Here is a 19,153-nt window from a genome sequence, read left to right as displayed (position 1 = left end):
GCCTCATCTACCTAACCTTCAGACAGAGATTAAAGAAGCATTCAGACAGTTAAACCTGGTTTTAAGTAGTCTTAACTCTCAATAAACTATTCAATATTCATGATGACGCAGTCCCCAAACCAACTGGTTGGACTGAATGTGATGAGTAAACATACTCGAGGGTTTTTGGTTGATGTCAGACAGGAAATAAAACTTCAATAACTGTGCTTGCTTGTTTCTTAATGGGGTTTTTATAAACCGGGTTCGGGAATAAGGGCCACGCCTCGTACTCGTTCAATTCCCGTTCTCCACGTACTTAAGCACTCCCTCTTCCTTCCACTCCTTCTTTGACGCCGCTGTCACATCCCACCCCCCCATACCCTCTTTCTTGCTTTGTCTCCCCTTTTCTCATCTCCATTCCCACACAGGAACCAGGGGCTCTAATCCTAGAGTCGCAAAGAGACGGTTCCCCCACTCAGAGTCTCCATCCCCCCAGGTTCCTTCCAGGATTCCTCCGGTCAACCTCAGGACCACTCTGCCGATGGTCCCTCCCTCCCTTCATCCCTCGCCCTAACATCCCTCATCCTCCGACCCCCATCCCTTCATCCCTCGAACCCTCTAGCCCTCTCTTTCCCTAAACCCTCCCCCAGCATACCACCCACGCTTCCCGAACGTCACTTGTAATAAACATGTTCAAACTCCATCTGTACGGGCGTGGTCCTTGTTAGTGAAACATAAGAAATGTCCAGATCTACCACAGTGGGATTACACTCGCTAAGTTGCAAAAAAACAACAAATTTCTACCTCATGTTGCTTGAACTGTTGCTGCTGTGATTGGTAGAAAAATGCAGAATTTGTTGCCAATTTCTCAAGATGTTAGTTAATTGCAACTGAGTAACCGTTACTGTCAATACCCAAATTCTCATTCTTACATTTTACAGATTTCATAGATCCGTACTTGTATCGGCAGGACTCGAGTCGAGGTGCCTGAATCAGGAGATCAGGTGATAATAACCCCAAACAAAAGTAATCTGGAGGAAATTCAGATGCCTGCAGCTACACAGCATCCAGTATTCTCTGTAGTGCTGCTGTAACATCCTGCATCATATACATCATCGTTACTGTGCAACAACCACAGAAGCTTAAACTGAGACCAGGAAACCTTCAATGAGGAAGACTGCGGTGGAAATAAGAGCTAATGAAGCTCAGTGGGTCAGTTTGAGGTGTAAAGTGTTCTGGTCTTTTCCACTTTGCTTGTCCAAAGTCAACATTTTCATGTGGTGACGATATGCTGCAGTACATCAACGTTTTGTTATCAGCAGGGACAGAATATTACATTTCTCTGAAATTCCCTGAACTGAAATGAAAAACTGGAGCTTTACTTTTCTTTATTTTCTAACTGGTTTATAAAAATTTCCCAGAACCCATGGCGACGTCTTCTTGTTTTATCTAAGTGAACCCAAACAGAGAAAACCAGCAGAGATTCACACGTAAAATATAATAATAATTTATGCGGCTTCTTACGTGTTACAGTATATATGCATGCGTGTTGTGTGGGAGTGAAAACGTGGCCTACTTTCCACAAGAATACAGATGTTGTAGCACATCTTGACACCAGCGGCGTCTTTGATCTCGACCCTCCTGGGTGCAGAGTGGGCGCTCTGCTGCTGCTCGACACATCTCGGCTGACGTAACCAACACGCAGGATTAGTTCTCCTCTCCTTAAGAAGATGAAAAGCTGGCTGCTCCGTAACAACACTCCCCTCATTGGAAACCAGAGGAATGTGTGGCATGCTGCAGGAGGGAGAATCAACACAGAGCGTACAATGTAGCAGAGAAACGCTTCGTTAATAACAGGACGATTCATCTCTGAACGTCTAAACAAACAGACACATGAGTTTCTTCTCACAGCAGACACAGGAACATCCAGTGAACCTGTTTAACTGCACTGAGGCTGGATTACAAATTACCACACATTACTATAGATTAGTCATGTGTGGGCAAAGTTAATATGTGAAAAGTAAAATAACTTCGAGGACAAAAAGTTTAATCATTGACCAAACTCTCACACAGCAGCTCACTTCCTCTGACAGACTGAGCAGCAGGTTTGTGGTCACTTCCCTCCATGCACCCTCTCATTAAAAGTTTTTAGCGTCTTGCTGCACTAGAGGGCAGCAGACAGCAAGGAATGAACTAAAACACAAAGAGAGTCTGAGTAAGAGACAACAAGCCTAGGTCAATGAAAGAAGACTGTATATACTGACATTGTGATCCCACAACGTTCCGTCTAGCGCCATCATCAGGTCAGATACCAAAACAACAACAAAACTAGTGCAGAGCAGAGATGATCCCACTGACCTCACCTGAAAGAAATGCAGTCTGCTGTTAAAGGTTCATTTTTACTTGCTCTCACTTACTCGATTACTTACTCGCTTAGTTTCTTGGAGATGTTTCGACTCTCATCCAAGAGGCTTCCTCAGGTATTCACCTCTGTGGGATCCTTGAGAGGTACAAGCACATTTACCCCTACAGCCAGTGGGCCGTTACGTTCACATTGTTAAAGTCACCTGGGTCATTATGGTAAAATGTAAAGATAATCTGTGGACCGTTAAAGTAATCTGTGAGTTTGTTAAGGTCACCTGTAGGTCGTTAAGTTCACCTGTAGGTCGTTAGGTTCACCTGTAGGTCATTTAGGACACCTGTAGGTCGTTATGGACATTGTTTAGGACACCTGTAGGCCGTTATGGACATTGTTTAGGACACCTGTAGGTCGTTAAGTTCACCTGTAGGTCGTTTAGGACACCTGTAGGTTGTTAAGTTCACCTGTAGGTCGTTAGGTTCACCTGTAGGTCGTTAGGTTCACCTGTAGGTCGTTAGGTTCACCTGTAGGTCGTTTAGGACATCTGTGGGTGCAGCATGAATCTGTTATTTCATGGTAGAAAGTTGAAAGTGTTGCTTCATGATCAGTGTGTAGATTTTTCCAAACAGCAGGTGCAGCGACTATCATTGCCGGTGCAGGTATGACTCATAAACAGGTCAGGTGACGTCTTTATCGACCTCAGATGTTTAACCACCCCATCGGCCTCAGCCGCCAGCAGACTGAACGATTCATCAACCTCAGTTAGGATTCAGCTGCATTTTGCTGGTGGCTTCAGACTCTGTCGAACATGAACGCTGGTCACAGAAGAGGGCAGTAGAGTGTAAGAAACAAGTCAGCAGAGGCTCTCACATTCATACACCACATGTCAACATGTGAGGCCACATTTCCTCTGTACGTTACTGTCTGGTATAAAACATGAAAAGGCAGAAGTGGAGTGTCGTGAGGAATGCTTGCTTCTTTTGACATTGTGGGTGAATGAAAGGACTGGATGAGGGCATGAAGAACAGCAGAGTGACGCAGCCTTTTCTCAGCTGACAGATAACAGCAGCTCTCCAGAGAGCAGCCGAGTGGATCTGGAGAATGAGAATGTAGCAGCGTACAATAAAACTCCACCTTCATACATTCACCTGCTCCATCCTGCATTAATACTCTGAGTTCTCTGATGGATCCATCCTTCATCTGCTCGCCGTGCCAAAGCTCAAATCTGGCAGCGAAGGTGACGGAGCATGTGGTGTCGTCTTTGTTTCACCTTTTTGTTTGTGTGCAGTGAAATTCGAGCCACCACAAACAGAAACATTAAAGGAGAAATCTGAATAAGCAGATGGGAATCCTGTGCCGTGGCCTTCATACACCCAACATAACAAATCCCTTCTTCAGACATGGAATACGTAACATTGCTGGCTTCAATAAAAACATATTTTTAGCCACCTAATAAAATCAATAGCACTCTACGCGTATGCTATATTTTCAATGCTTCACCTCATCGTCAGTCAGAGTTTATCAATCTTCTCCTTAAAACCACCAAAGCCCTTTGACAAAAACACTTTAAAACCGGCTCATTAGTAATCTGTGGGTTTGTTAAATTCACCTGTGGGTTGTTAAGTTCACCTGTAGGTCGTTAAGTTCACCTGTGGGTCGTTAAGGACACCTGTGGGTTGTTAAGTTCACCTGTGGGTCGTTAAGTTCACCTGTGGGTTGTTAAGGACACCTGTGGGTCGTTAAGGACACCTGTGGGTCGTTAAGTTCACCTGTGGGTCGTTAAGTTAATCTGTGGGTCGTTAAGGACACCTGTGGGTCGTTAAGGACACCTGTGGGTCGTTAAGTTCACCTATGGGTCGTTAAGTTCACCTGTGGGTCGTTAAGTTCACCTGTGGGTCGTTAAGTTCACCTGTGGGTCGTTAAGGACACCTGTGGGTCGTTAAGGACACCTGTGGGTCGTTAAGTTAATCTGTGGGTCGTTAAGTTCACCTGTGGGTCGTTAAGTTCACCTGTGGGTCGTTAAGGACACCTGTGGGTCGTTAAGGACACCTGTGGGTCGTTAAGTTCACCTGTGGGTCGTTAAGTTCACCTGTGGGTCGTTAAGTTCACCTGTGGGTCGTTAAGGACACCTGTGGGTCGTTAAGGACACCTGTGGGTCGTTAAGGTCACCTGTGGGTCGTTAAGGTCACCTGTGGGTCGTTAAGGTCACCTGTGGGTCGTTAAGGACACCTGTGGGTCGTTAAGGTCACCTGTGGGTCGTTAAGTTAATCTGTGGGTCGTTAAGGACACCTGTGGGTCGTTAAGTTCACCTATGGGTCGTTAAGTTCACCTGTGGGTCGTTAAGTTCACCTGTAGGTTGTTAAAGTCACCTGTGGGTTGTTAAGTTCAACTGTGGGTTGTTGAGTTCACCTGTGGGTCGTTAAGTTCAACTGTGGATCATTAAGTTCACCTGTGGGTCGTTAAGTTCACCTGTCTGATCATGCTGAGCCAGTAGTCTAGTGGTAAAACTGTGTAATGACAGCAATGGCATCCGTCACGTGACGCACAGTGGCCCAAAAAGACTTTTCCCCATAAGTTTACATTGGGGAACAGAATCTTAACCCACAAAATGACTCCACATGCCACTGAGCTGCGGTTCGAGGAAACAGTAGACCAGCAACTGTTGTCTGCAATGTAAAATTAAGTTGTTGCAAAGCTACAGTTTCCTGTTGGAAAGGTCTGTTTGACATCAAGGTAAATCAGTACAAACATTCTAAATATAACATACACTTTGACTGATATGGTCTACAGACAAATTGTTTCTCTCAAGACGTTTTAAAATCTATCAACGATGAATTCTTCATCCTCTCAGTCCTGATGGAAGCCCAGCCTGTAATTTCATGAAGGTTGAAATGCCATCCGCGGTGATGTTAATCCCATCTGAACAGGACTTTGGATAATTAATCATGATCATGTTGCTGTTGATTGATTTAAGTCATGATGTGATCATTAAAAATCTGTCGTGCTGCAAACTGCCGGACAGCTCCACACATCCATCTGAAGGTCACTGCCTTGCTCTTGAGCACTCTGTCAGCAGCTGGTGATGAACAGGAAAGCTGACTTTGTGATTTTAATCCCTCGTCTTTGAAGTGTTCCATGACGAGCTTCACACTAACATCTTCACTAATCAATAAAAAACTCCTCTTCAACGCGCTGACCTTCTAACGATCCCGACGATAATGAGACGATCAGAGGGCCAGCGAGGCGGCTGACAGGGCCGCTTACTCTGAACCCTGCTGATAACAGCCCAGTGTCCTCTGGATTTACGTCTGAGCGACTCGTCTGATTACCGAGGAGGACGCTCATCTCGTTGGCGGGGAGGTCGGGGGTCACAATCGCCCACAGAGAAGAATTCCCAGGAGCCGCTTGGAATTCAGCATTGTCCTCAAGGACGTTGTTGGATATAGGAGCTGATTCCCACAGTGACAGTGATGTTTTCCGTGACTTTAACGTGACTTTCTGCAGCCAAGAATGAGCATGTCTTCCTGAGGAAGAAGAAAAGGTGGAAACTCTAACATAGCAGGCAGCAAGTACAATCTACTTATCATCAGCCTCATGATCTCAGGTCTCCACAGCACATCCACTGCTAAACCCAACTCGGATTTAAAAAAAAGTTTGAAAGCTTGAAAAATTGAAAAACATGATGTGCATGAACGTGCAAAACACTTTGAAACGTCTATCAGTCGGTCTCAGATGAGTTCAGGTCCAGAGAACTCGAGAATATGTCTTTCTCTCTGCATGGTAGAGTCTGAACTTCATCTGTAGATGCTGCTGCCTGATGGGTCGGAGGTCACGGACATTCAGTGTTGGTTTTAGGACCTTGTCTGCAGAGATTTCTCTGGATTCTCTGAATCTTTCAATGAAATGAATTCAAACTGTATTTCAACAAACACTGTGTGCTCCTGACTGTTGGACTGTATATTCGGTTCAGCAAACATCTCTCAAAGTCTGACTGTTCCAACCTGTCAACCAATCAGTGAAAGCACCGACAGCTGCTCCACAGGACCACCGAAGGTCAAAAACCAGAGAAAGATTTCCTTTACACTGACAAAAAAACTGTTGGACATAATCTTTCAAGTCTTTCCTCGTGTGAACCTGAAAAAGAGCCTCAACGCCGCCCACACATTGTGATTTGTGTCACTGATCTCCTCTCCGGTCATCAGGGCATGTCAGCTGCCAGAGCCTGCCACAGCGAACACTGGAGGAGGTCTGAAGGGCAGCGCCGCCTGTCACAGCGTCAGAACCTCAGCCTCAATTAAACCTGTCATCCTGTCCACATCTGAAAGAAGACGTCTCAGAGAGAGACACGAGGAAGCACCAGGAGGATGTCTGAAATGATGGAGGGCGTTTAGTCTTCCTCACAGGTCGATGTGATGTTCAGCCACAGGTGATCACCTTCCAAATCAATACAGTTCAAAAGAGACAAAACGGCACCGTGTTCCTGCCGCTTTATTTTTATATCTCATTTCACAGATCAGACACGAGGAAGAGGAAGTCGTTCTCGGGGAAAAGATTGTGGAAATAATCAGCTTTTGATGCATAAATAAGAAAGATTTAATGAGAGATCTGAGGACACGAAAATAGAAAACAGGCTGAGATCAAACCGATGTCGGAACAAACTTCATCGTGTTTGTTCCTTTTCATCTCGACTCTCAGCAGACGAAATCTCTAAAAGCTTTTATGGTTTCATTCCCAATCGTCAGACAAAGATCTCATCATAGAAACAAGTCACCATCATCCTCAGCAGTTAGATTCAAATATGAAATCTGAAATGAAGTTTCTGTCCAAAGTTCAAAGATACACCCACCTCCAACCTCTAAAGCTCATTAATTCAGCTGCTGTAGAAGAAGAAGAGAGGTCCAGCAGTCAGCAGCTTTTACGGACATAATGGCAGAGGAGAAGAGAGTGAAGAGGACGCTGACTGTTGGACTACTAAGTAATATTAGCTGGCTGCTATGTCTTATGTTGTTGACCTTGTTGTTGAGTTGATACCTTACATATTATATAACTTCGTGTCAACCTGATCTTCCAGCATTATGTCACAGTGCGTTCATTGAAGCAGACATGGGAGGTTATTCTGAAAATGTTTTTCTATGCGGCTGCAGAGCTGTCAGATCAGAGGTGATGGTAACAATCGCTTACATCAGCCCACATCCAGCTTAAATGACAGACTGAAGAGAGGAGCGCTCTCTCAGTCTGACACTTTGGAGAAGGTTGATTCAGCTTTTTGTGAAGGAACAGTTTCTGACCTTTATGTGAAGGGATGCCGGGAGGTGCTGCTGGTGTTTGTATATATATATATAGATTTGACCTGATGAAGGTCTGAGGACCAAAACATTGTAAATATACAAGTGATCAAAGTGTGCAGGATGTTTTACGGTCTTCCAAAGACGATGATGAGCCTCGTGTTTCTTTAGTGTGTTGACTGAGGAGCTGTTTTTGGGGGAAACATTCTGAACATGAATCTCTCGTTTCCTCGCCCGGATGTTTGTCCCAGATGGTCTGAAAAGTTTGAACCAGTGATTTGCAGCTCAGACGCCCACTTTTCTAACCTTGAGACCAGGCTGCAAACGACACCAGAAAGTTATAGCAGCAGCAGGAGGAGGAGGAGGTGGAGTGAGGAGTGAGGAGTGACTTCTCTCCATGAAAAGATGGAAAGGTTTGCAGAGAGGACACGAGGAGTGATGCAGATCTTTAAAGACGTGAAAACAGACGGCTAAATCTGATTTCGTCCGTGGCATAAATTTGCATCCAAAGTACGACAACAGTTTGTCGTGACGATCTTTCTGATCTGTCTTCAGTCGAGGCAACAAAAGCCAGATGGTTAACTTTGGTTTGGAGATGATTCGATATGGACAGCAGCCTGCTGCTCATGAAAGGAAATATCTCCCAGCATGCTTAGAGACCCAGGGGTACTTCAACCATGACATGATTAATAACCCTGCACTTAAAATAGGCTTCAAAAATAATTACAGGAGATGGATGGGTGTGCAGCTCCTGAATCAGAACCGCTTTAATTACAGAGTACAAAGAACACGGAGGTTTGTGTCGGTGGGAAGAGTGCAGCGACAAGCAACAACAAAGAAAGTCTGTCAGGACTCTGTGAGGAGACTGAAGGTACCGAGACGCTTCAGAAAGTCCATGTAGGTCCAGATGAAATGTTATTTTCAGGCTGGTTTGATGTTTTTGGATAGTAGAAGCGAGCGGTGCTGAAAAGAGTTTTTAGGGTCAAGAACAAATTTACAACCAAAGAGTGACTTTCTCTAAACGAGCTCCAATGACTTTTCAGTGGAAATAATAAAGGAGGATCGATCTAATACGAGCCGCACAAACAAACATTTATCAACTATAGAACAGCTACAACCACAAACAGACGTCAGGAGATCAAATCAACCACGTCACCTACAGAAAACACAAGCAGGCAAAAACAAGCTGAGAGGCTAAGACTGAGACTAAGACTAAGACTAAGACTCTTTGTACTTCAGTAGTAGATCAGCAGTTTCTCCGATACTGAGCCCAAACTGTGGACCTCCCATCTTAACATGGGAACCTATGGAGACTGACTCACTTCTGGAGCCAGCCTCAAGTGGACGTTTCTGTAGTTTCTGAAAATTGTCATTTTTAGTCACCTGGAGGATTTAAGTAATATTTCAGTATGGTAGTATTATTTTTCTAGTCGTCCTCCACGTAGAATCTAACTGACCCGAGGTCAGCGGGTCACGTGAAGAATAAAAAGCATCATCATCATCATCATCATCATCATCGCCTCCATCCTCTGAGTTCTCCTCACACATGATGTGTTTATGTGGTTGCTTAGCAACACCTCAGCAGGGAGGGAGTCCCTGAGATAAAATTACCTTTTCCTGATTAAAAGGATCTCGACTGTGTTCGATGTCGGATGTTTTTAGTTCGCAGCAGGTGGAGGAGTCAGTCACGACCCGTGAACGTCTCTCAGGTTATAATCATCATGATTATGATCCTCAACATCAGTTACTCTAAAAAACTCTGTGACGCTTCAGTCGATCACGACGGGCAGGCGAGCCTGGAGAAAACATCCTGCCTGCTTCTGGACTTGGATCACCTCCAATGACCAGGACTGGACTCATTGAAGAAGCTGGTCCTGTCACATCATTGGACCTCCTTCAGTTTGCCACCAGTCGTAGGTGAGAGCTGAAGACACCATCATCCCCTGCTTCACCGGCACAGTCTGTCCAACACCATCCAGCTGACGCTCGCTCACTCTCATTCATTGTCTATGTCTCTCGATCAAAACTCTCTCTCAAACCAGCGGACGCAAAACAAATTAAACTTTTTTTGGCTGACGCAGCACATGCTGCCCACCTCGGCTCCAGGTCATCTACCCCATGGACGCGAGGAGTTGTTGCATCAAGGCTTCCACCCCGGTGGACGATGTGGTGATGCAGGTGGTTATCTGACAAGCAGCTCAAAGTTCACTCAGTTATCTGTGCAGAGAAGCAGCCGGCGGCGTCTCCGCGCTCGTCTCACTGACGCTGATGAGATTTGAGATTTTTCAATACTCGTTAGCGTCGAAGCAATTCTGTCGGCGCCATAAAGGAATCAAAGTTCAGCTCCAAGCATTACATCCTTTCCAAAAAACTCATCAGCTGCTCTTTGTCCTGAACTTCAGAATCAAACTGATGTTTCTCATTTCCTGAAGAGGAAAATAGGATTTCTGTCTCTCGTCTGATTATTTGAGGTGAGATCTGTGTGTTCGTTCCCCGTCTCAAACTTCTGATCCGTTAATTCTCCGCTGAGACGTCGTCGCCTGTAAAGACGCCCTCAGGACTCGTTGTGTTGTCGTCACTGATCACACGGCTGATTGAACAGTCCCAGAGATACATGAGGCCTTCGTCACACTGAGCTCAGCATTGATCCTTTTACTGAATATTTAAAACTCACCTCTCTTTCTGTTTTCCCACAGTCCTGAGGTATTCTCTGGAAACTTTTCCTCAACATGCAGAGAAGCAAAAAAAAACCCCCAAAAGAATTCAGGAGGAAGCCGAGCAGAAGGCTAATTAGCACTGCGGTTCCCCCTGAGCTGGCTCAACAATGATTAACGGGCACATTGTACGGCGTGCTGTAAGGCTCGCAGAGCGTGCAGCAGGCTGACTGCTGGGTTGGAGGTGTAATTAGGAAGCAAACACAAAGACACGACCAATCGAGTCACTGCCTGCCACAATACGAGCAGGAAGTTAATTTAATTAAAATGAAAGTTTGTTTTGATGTTTATGAACCAAACCTGCTCACACACGTTTGTGTTCGTTCATATTTGTGTCCTTCGTTTGGGGTCGAGAACGATCAACAAACATCCTGACGGAAATAATTAACGCAGAGACGCTCACAAGTCCGACGTGCAGATTTAAATCAACTTCAGCGTCACAGTCGACTCTTATTTGATACATCAGAGCAACATCAACAAGATGTACTTCAAGTATCAAAAGTAAAAGTACTCAGAGTGAGTAAGATGATTCATATTCTGCATCACGGTCTATGAGATCATCATAAGTTTCTCTGTTTTTAGCCGTGTGACATTTTTTAAAGAGTTTATGAAGATCAAACAGAGAGCTCTTTGTTTCTGCATCCTTACCTATTTACAGGTTTGAACATGGGGACCTATGGACACTGACTCACTTCTGGAGCCAGCCTCAAGTGGATGACGAGGAACTGCCTCAAAGCCACGGAGGTCGCTGCTTGTAAAAATATGGTTTCATAAAGAAAACTGGACACAGCGTCGGAGGCGAGGCTCCGTTCAAAGTACAAGGTCCTCAAATGTGTACTTCTATATTTATTAAGTACATGTTATAATGCATAAAGAGTTTTTATACATGGAACATTACAGTCTTGATTTTAATGTGAAGAGACGACTCCAAACAGACTGTAATAAATGTCAGTCTCATGAATATTCATGTGCACATTAACATGCAGAGCGACACACACTTCAGCTCTATTAGACACAGACTGTTGCACAGTCACACACATGCAGACACACACTCAGTATAACGCATACAAATACTCAGACACAGTTACATGTCGAGCTGTGGCTCGGCTGCACGGCGGCGGTCGTGGTCCGTCTGCAGACTCTGAAGTTTAAACTAAATCCACCGAGAGGTCCCCAGAGGACGACTCAGGCCTCCCATGGACTGGCAGGTCAGAGGTGAAGATGCTCATCCACCTGCTGCAGCTCTCAGCTGCTGAAGAACTACATCCTAATGATTTCCTCCACTTCAAACGCCTTTTTGCTTTTTTTTTTTCCACTCACAGCTTCGGTTCACTCTGCTGCTGCAGGCCAGGGGATGACCTGCAGAGGAGGAGGAGGAGGAGGAGGAGGAGGAGGCCTGAGATTTAGCCCAGATTTCAGAGTTCAGACGCTCATCAGCCCTGCAGACGGGCTGCAGATGAGCCCTCCTCGACAGAATACTAATAAGAGGCTTCTTCACACAGATCTGCAGGCTGGCCACAGTGTTTTTATCCTCATACAACATGAGTGAGTGTGCAGATTCATGCCAAATGTAAAAGAAAGACTGAAGACTCAAACCTTTGTCCATCGAAGGACATGTTAAGGATTTTACTGGTCAGAATAAACAGAAAAGAGTTTGTTTGAAATGTGACACTGAAGTCGTTTCATGTTTTCTTGCTCACTGTAAGTTAGGAGCGACTCTAAAATGTCCACGGTAAACTGTTTTCCAGCCCAGCAGTCAGCAGCCTCTATGGACATGATGGCAGAGGAGAAGAGTAAATGTGGGACTGACTTTTAGTGGTTGGTGAGAGCTTGGTGAAATAAAAGGCTGAAAGACAGACGCCGAGCTGGCTTCAAACTTTTAAACTAATCGGACATTCAGCTCAATAATTCAGAGCAAACACAGAGAAACAGTCTCACTAACTTCCTTGTACTGGATGTCGACAGCGGTGGAGTCTCACGGTGACTCGGTGACACTCGTTAGGATCGACACCGGAGCAGCGCTCTGATTGACTGTAACTTCCTGCCTGTCGACTGTACGCCGCCCGTCCCTCTGCAGCAGCTCGTTGGGTATTTGTGTCAGTCAGCCCGCTCGCTGAGCTCGCTCCTGCCCCGCTGATGACAGGCTGTGACGGGCTCGATATGAGTCCACAGCACACGGCGGTCCAGATGGATGCACTACAGGTAAACAGGACGCCGTCAAGAACGTTCATGAAACACACGAGGACGACTCCGACGTCACAGACTTGAAGACGAATCACTGACAGCTGACAGAAACTGTTTGTTGGAGTTCAGGAGAGTTTGTGTTCAGTTTGGTTCCTCGGTGGTTAAACTGGACAGCCTCCGTGAAAATAATCAGCCCTCATGTTCCTCCCACTGCTGACTGACAGAGTGTCAGATGCTCTTTTAATTCCCTCATCACTAACGAGGCTGGTGATTAGTGCTCTCCTGTTTTAAACCATTAAAATTGTGCCTACCTGACGCCTTCAAACTTTCAGGAAAGTTTCATGAATCAAAGTCAAAGGTTTGTTTTGAAGATCCAAACTATCACTCACTCTCTTTTAGCTCTGCTTTGGGCTGCACCGACGCCTGAGGAAACACATCAGTTTAACCATGGCTGACTGTTTGCAGGCAGGAACAGCTGTCTCGTATGTTCGAGTCTCCATGTTTTATGGATCCATCCCGTCACATCGACCTCTGAGAGTCAAACTCCAGCTGTCGCTTGAATATTAACGTAAAGCGTCGACCTACATGCTGAGAAGCGTCGCTGTCATTTATGCTGGGCGGAAAAAAACAAAACCATTTGCTGAAAGAAGCTAAAAAGCTGAATGGTGATAAATCGAGCAGCTGAGTTTCTTCGAGCTTCCTGTAGCAGCAGCAGATAAAAACACCACGATGACGAAGCTGAAAATCTCAGTTTGGATGATTTGTTCCAATTATCTGAGAATCAACGAACATGATGAAGCTTCAGGAGCTCCGCGACCAAACCGCAGCCTCACACACACACGCATGTACTGTACACACACACACACACACACACACACACTGCTAGTTGCCGTGGAGATGAGAGACTTTCTTTCTCTGCGGTTCGGACTGAAAAGGACACGCAACACGTTATTCAGTGTGATGAAACCGACTGACGAGGCTTCGGCAGGTCAGACTCATCCTGCTGCTTCATTAGGGTTCTCAAACCGTGGTATGTGGACCACCCGGGGGACGCCACAACAATAAAACAAAAAATAAACCCAATCAGCCACCGCCAGTGATCAACATACAGTCAGGTGTCGACAGTCATCAATATAATCCAGACTGTTAGACTCACTCCCCCTCATGAGATACTGTTCATTCAAACAAAGTCCAATCTTACAAATGAGAAAACGCCTCTCTGTGTTTGCACTGTGCATGTGCGACGCTGCCTCAGTGAACTGTGAACCCTGACTGAACCCGACTGTTTGAATCGTCTCTTCATCGACACGAGTCAAAGGATGAAATCAGTCCTCCGAGCTGATAACCGGACGTCTTACAGACGTTCACCTCATCGTCTTCTGCTTCACTTCCTCACTTTCACGTCTCGTTGAGTCTCCGGTCTGTAAAGACACGACTTCTTTTTTCTTTTCTTTCTTTAGACGCAAAGACACGACTTTTTTTTTTTTTACCCCTCATTAGCTGCGTTACACACATGAACCAGCCGTGTTATAATGAGGCAGTGCACACAGCCGACAGAGGAGACCCCAACAACTGCAACGGGAACCTGCCACTTTATTTTTAATGAATAAAACACTGTGTGAAGGTCAGTGCAGATGCAGGTTTGGTCAGGTGTGCAGCAGTGTGTTGAGGTGGTCGAGCTCTGCAGTTTGACTGAATCGATACAGCCCGACAGAGAAAAACCTCCGGCAGACTTAAAAATATCTGTAAAAGTGTAATTAGCGTACGTGGCTCCTCTCCCTCCTGATGAGCCACATGTTGCTGCTCACATGACTGAAATAAACTTAATGAGCTTTTTATTAGAAACAGATTTGCTGGCAGATTTTATTTAGCTGACGTTAGCTGGTTACAAAGTTCTCGTGGAAACAAACTTATGTTTACGGGAAGTGTAGATTCATCTGTCTTTACTTTTCTTAACTAGATGCTTGTATCTCTATTGTTGACGTCCAGAACAGTCCCATGTTTGATGCTGCCATGGGATCATTTATACATACGTCTCATTTTTCTTGATTATCTGGAGGTTTCTCTGTAAATACGACTCAATACATCAACGTCAAGTGAACATCTATTGTCCTTTCGATGAAAACAGCCACATGGAGCTCAGCACAGTCTCTTACCACAGGCGAGACTTTAAGGGATTTACTTTGTAATTCCAGATAAAGCTTCAACCTCGTTGGTCCCCGATGGCCTCAGACTAAATCCTGTCAGGGCTTTACTTCCTGTGAAGCTAAAAATCGAACGTGACAGGTGATCGGACCGCTCACTCGTCCTTTAAAAAGCCAGATTTCAACAACATGAGCATCGTGATCAACGGTTGATAGAAAGGAGTTGATATGACGCTTCCTCTGAACGCAGAGAAGGTTTGACAGATGACTCAAACCTGAGATGATGTGTGCCGTTCAGACAAACACTGTGTGTTAATGGGCCTTCACCACGGGAGCTATTGACCGAGTCTCAGACAAGCCTCGGCGTACAAACGTCTCAATTAGCTGACAGCTTGTACGCTGAGAAACGTCAGAGTATGATGGATTCTGTAACGAGCTGGTGAAAGCCCAAAGACCTGAAGTGAGAGGACAGATTCGTCATAATCCAGGAGGTGATTTACAAAATGTTCAGTCTGGAAAAAAAGGAGGTTTGTCTCTAAAGTATCTGAGAGCTTGAGCAGCTACGGAGGCTTTAACAAAGGCTGCATTCATTCACAGGTCGACGCTGTCAAGGCGGCAAAGACTCAGCAGTTTTTTGACTTTTTGACAGTCACACGTGTGTTCTCTGTATTTCCACTAAATAAATGAGTTTGGTTTGAACCTCATTTGGTGGTTTAATGACCCCGGCCCCCCTCAGGACGATCTCTAACCCTTCCCAGGAGGAACAGTCCCACCTGGTGTCACGGCGCTCTCACACAGAATCTCCCAAGCAGCTGTTTTTCTTCTCAAAGTCTAATTTATGTATCTGCAAACGCTGTTGTTGCTCTGCGAGCCTCCAGGGTCACTGACGACAATGTCAGGGAATACTAATCACATGCAAATCCTTTTTAATTATACACAGTTTATTCCTCGCTCCCTCAAGCTATAGTTTGATTGCAAAGTCTGTGTCCTCCTTTATCCGGCTGAGGAGCCTGAGAGGTGAAGCCCGTCAGGCCTGGACCGACTGTTCGGACTGAACCCAAACAGGATTTCTGTGACTATGTTCGCTGCTGCAGGTAGTTTATGTTTTTACATGGTTAAACCAAACAGACCTGCTCAGATTAGAATATTTATGCTTTATTATTACAGTTTATAAGTTTGATGCGATGTTCCTGGAAACCTCAAGTGTTTTGCTTGACCTTGTGTTGAAACTTTCATTTCATGGTCATAAGAAGCCACAGAAGACCCAGAAATGTGACTCTCATGGGTAAAACATGAGAAAGTGACGGCCGACTGCAGAGGACGGGGTCCTTTGTCACTGCCAAAGATGTAGAACAAGGAAATATTCAAGGAAGTCACACATGTAGGACAAAAACCACCGAAAGAGGCCAGAAGATGAAAAATCTGTTTTCTTACAGAGTGAAAGACCAAACCAATGAAGGAGACTTGGAGACTACGTCCAGGTTTTAGACAGTCTGCGGGGACGTCACGGAGACTACGTCCAGGTTTTAGACAGTCTGTGGGGACGTCACAGGTCGGACAGTGAAGAAAACCTCCACATGGTCCCTTTAAGGCATTAACGTCCTCCATTGTGGACGAGGTGTCACACTTTAACAAGGCACTCAATCCTGAACTGAATTAGTGTTCAGCGTGCAGAGGTGTGCTCTGAGGAATAACACGCCTGCTCAGCAAAACTTCTCCATGAAAACAAAGGTTAAAACAAGCAGCCAGAGACAAAAGGATCATCCTCTGCTGACTCAGACAATCAGTGTTACTGCTGACCTTTGGACACTGCAGGGAGAGAGGGGACGTTTCACAGATCTCACCTGAAGACGGGAGATCAAGTTGCCGATACTGCACGGAGTCTAGTCTTATTTTTATCTCTCAAATGTGAAACTGAAACAGAAAATATGCTGAAAACAAAGAGAGTGATTCTGTTCGTTCCCACAGTGAATTGTTCTACAAATACTGACTGAAACTTTCCGGGAAAAGTGGAAGAAGAAATGTAAAAATCATCAGTAAACCTTCAGTTACTGTCGTCTGCTGTTGATCTATAAAGATGTCTAACGTTCTGCATTGAACACGTAATGTATGCAGACAGTTCACGGATGTACTGTGCAGGACTGTGAGTCACCGGCGAAACAGATGGTGTTTTCAGTCTTCACATCTACAGGCTGCAGAGCAGAGGAAAAAGTTTGTGAGGCACCAACTACTTTACTGATTTTAATGAAACTGGATCATATTTGCTGCTCCGCCTCAACTCTCTGTGATTTACAGAGTTTCCTGATGGACAGTGAAGTAAACTGCTGACAGCTGTAGCTGCTGTTAGCTCATGTTAGCCAGGCTGTGAGCTCAGAGCGACGGGGGGAGTGTTAGTGTTTGTACCACAGGTGTGTTTTGGACCACCAGGAAGAAGAAGAAGAAGAAGAGGAGGGTTTCAAGCCCAGCAGTCAGCAGCTTCTATGGACATGATGGCAGAGGAGAAGAGAGTGAAGAGGACGCTGACGGAGGAAGCTAAGAAGAGAAAAGGAGAGAGTGAGCGAGCAAGAAGCCGCCGGACAAGAGTAAATGTGGGACTGACTTTTAGTGGTTGGTGAGAGCTTGGTGAAATTTAGTTTGACATCTTGTAGACTAAACAATTAATAAAAAAAAAAACACATTAATGTGCAATGCTAATTTGTTAAACTGCTCACTAAGCAGAAAACTTTGACAAGCTCACATATTAACATTATTTACAAGCTCCTCCTGCTGAGTCATTTTGCAGTGACGTTACAGGTAATTTAAACAGGGACGTCCTAATTCATTAGCAAACAGACAGTGATTAACTGAGTGTCACTGCTTCACATTTACACGGTTTCACTCCTCAGAAAAGTCTGAGCCTTCAAAGATCTCGATGTGCACAAGACTAGAAAATTGAGTTCTACAGAATTTGGTTTATCAATCATTGCCAATCAAACAGAAACCTATAAGGAAAGTATGAAAAGTATCAACTGAACATGTGGAGACTAATTTATCTTATCAGCAGGCCGCACTATGACTGGAATAATAACAGTACATTTGGTATTCATATAAAGGAGCCGTCGAAAAAGTAAACTCTGTGGAAACCGTAGACTGATTCTGACACTGATAATGAAACATCTGTGAAATAGAAAATATATGATTCAAACTATGTGAAACACTTTTTGGTAGGACTGGGTTTACCCTGGGATCTCCTACCGACTGGATGAAGGTGCCGAGGACGGATCCTGATCAAATGACCATGGGTGTTGGTACATATAAGAACGGCTAAATAATTCCAATATAGCACTGTACCAATCCACCTACGTCCTCTACGTAACGGACACTTGAACAAGACAACAAGACTTCTTCACTGATAGCAACTCGCTCCTAACCCAAAGGGGGAAACCTACCATTTTCTGGCAGAGATCCATGGCCTCAGACTTGGGCATTGTTCAGAACACCAGTCCAAAAGTTAAAAGCCACATTTGTAATGCAATTCCAGTTGGACTTCTACAGATGCGTCTTAGTCTTTTGTGATTTTCAGGTACCCAACCTGTTAAACCTGCTTAACCTCCTGGGGAAAGCTCATGCCACAGGGCTGGATTATAGCCGACCTATTGTCAAGCCTCAGATCCAGGAGGATCAACCAGATTTTGTCCTGGTCGTGGACCAGCTTCTCAAACTTGCAGGGTTATTGCAGGGTCATGGTACATACAACCTCGGAGAGAACTCTTGTTGAAGCAGAAATGATTTCAACAATGGCTCAGAAATGACCCAACAAACACAAAAGTTTGATAAAAGTTACAGAGATTCTCCAACATGTCTGCAGCAGCTCAATCCTACAACGAAGAAAAGGCCTGATGACTGGGTCAATAACTTAAATGACGCTTGACAGAGTCGCTCTCACGTCTTTTAAGGCCCTCTGACAGTTTGACACATGATTGCTCAAAATGTCACAAAGACTCCTTGAACTGCATTTCAAGTCCGCTCTCGTACGTCAGATGACTGGCTGAGGCAGGATGACTATATTCAGACATTCGAACACAAGAATAGCTCATCAACATGCATCAGCCCTCTGCTAAATGTGGCGATGACAGTTCAGAGCAGATAATTAGTAATTTGTTATGCTGCACTGGAAATCTAGACGAAGGAACTTAATTAAAAAGGCTGTCATGTTTGCTCTTTTAGGAAATTACTGAAAAACAAACTATGTATTTGTGAGGTGTTTTCACATGGAGCTTAGAGCCACAGAGACGGAGTGAGACAGTAGTAAGAGCCTCATACATTGTTAGTTTTGGTCTTTTCATGGGATTTGTTGATAAATATAGAATATTGCCAGCTTTATCCTTTAAAACTGCAAGTTACGCCATTCGTTCCAACTTCTAACTTGATCCTGGTCAGTCAGAAGTGTCATGAGTCTAATTTATCCTGAGCACAGTTATAGGTGAGACTGAGACCAGTGCTAATGAG

The 19,153-nt window shown here is 44.9% G+C and overlaps 1 protein-coding gene across 1 annotated transcript in view; it reads right to left on the bottom strand.

Annotated features, from left to right (window-relative positions):
• Nucleotides 1-1,496: 1,496 nt before the first annotated feature.
• The window catches only part of mei4 (meiosis-specific, MEI4 homolog (S. cerevisiae)), a 61,409-nt gene continuing 43,752 nt past the window's right edge, over nucleotides 1,497-19,153 (bottom strand). The window contains exon 5 of the mRNA XM_027279683.1: nucleotides 1,497-1,773. Coding sequence (XP_027135484.1) covers nucleotides 1,744-1,773 — 30 coding nt within the window. The 3' untranslated portion in view covers nucleotides 1,497-1,743. The remainder of the gene's footprint in view (nucleotides 1,774-19,153) is intronic.

This window comes from Larimichthys crocea, chromosome VI (assembly GCF_000972845.2).
Source record: "Larimichthys crocea isolate SSNF chromosome VI, L_crocea_2.0, whole genome shotgun sequence".
NCBI lineage: Eukaryota > Metazoa > Chordata > Actinopteri > Sciaenidae > Larimichthys > Larimichthys crocea.
Note: the sequence above shows the minus strand (reverse complement) of the source record. Positions and strands in the feature narration are given on the sequence as shown.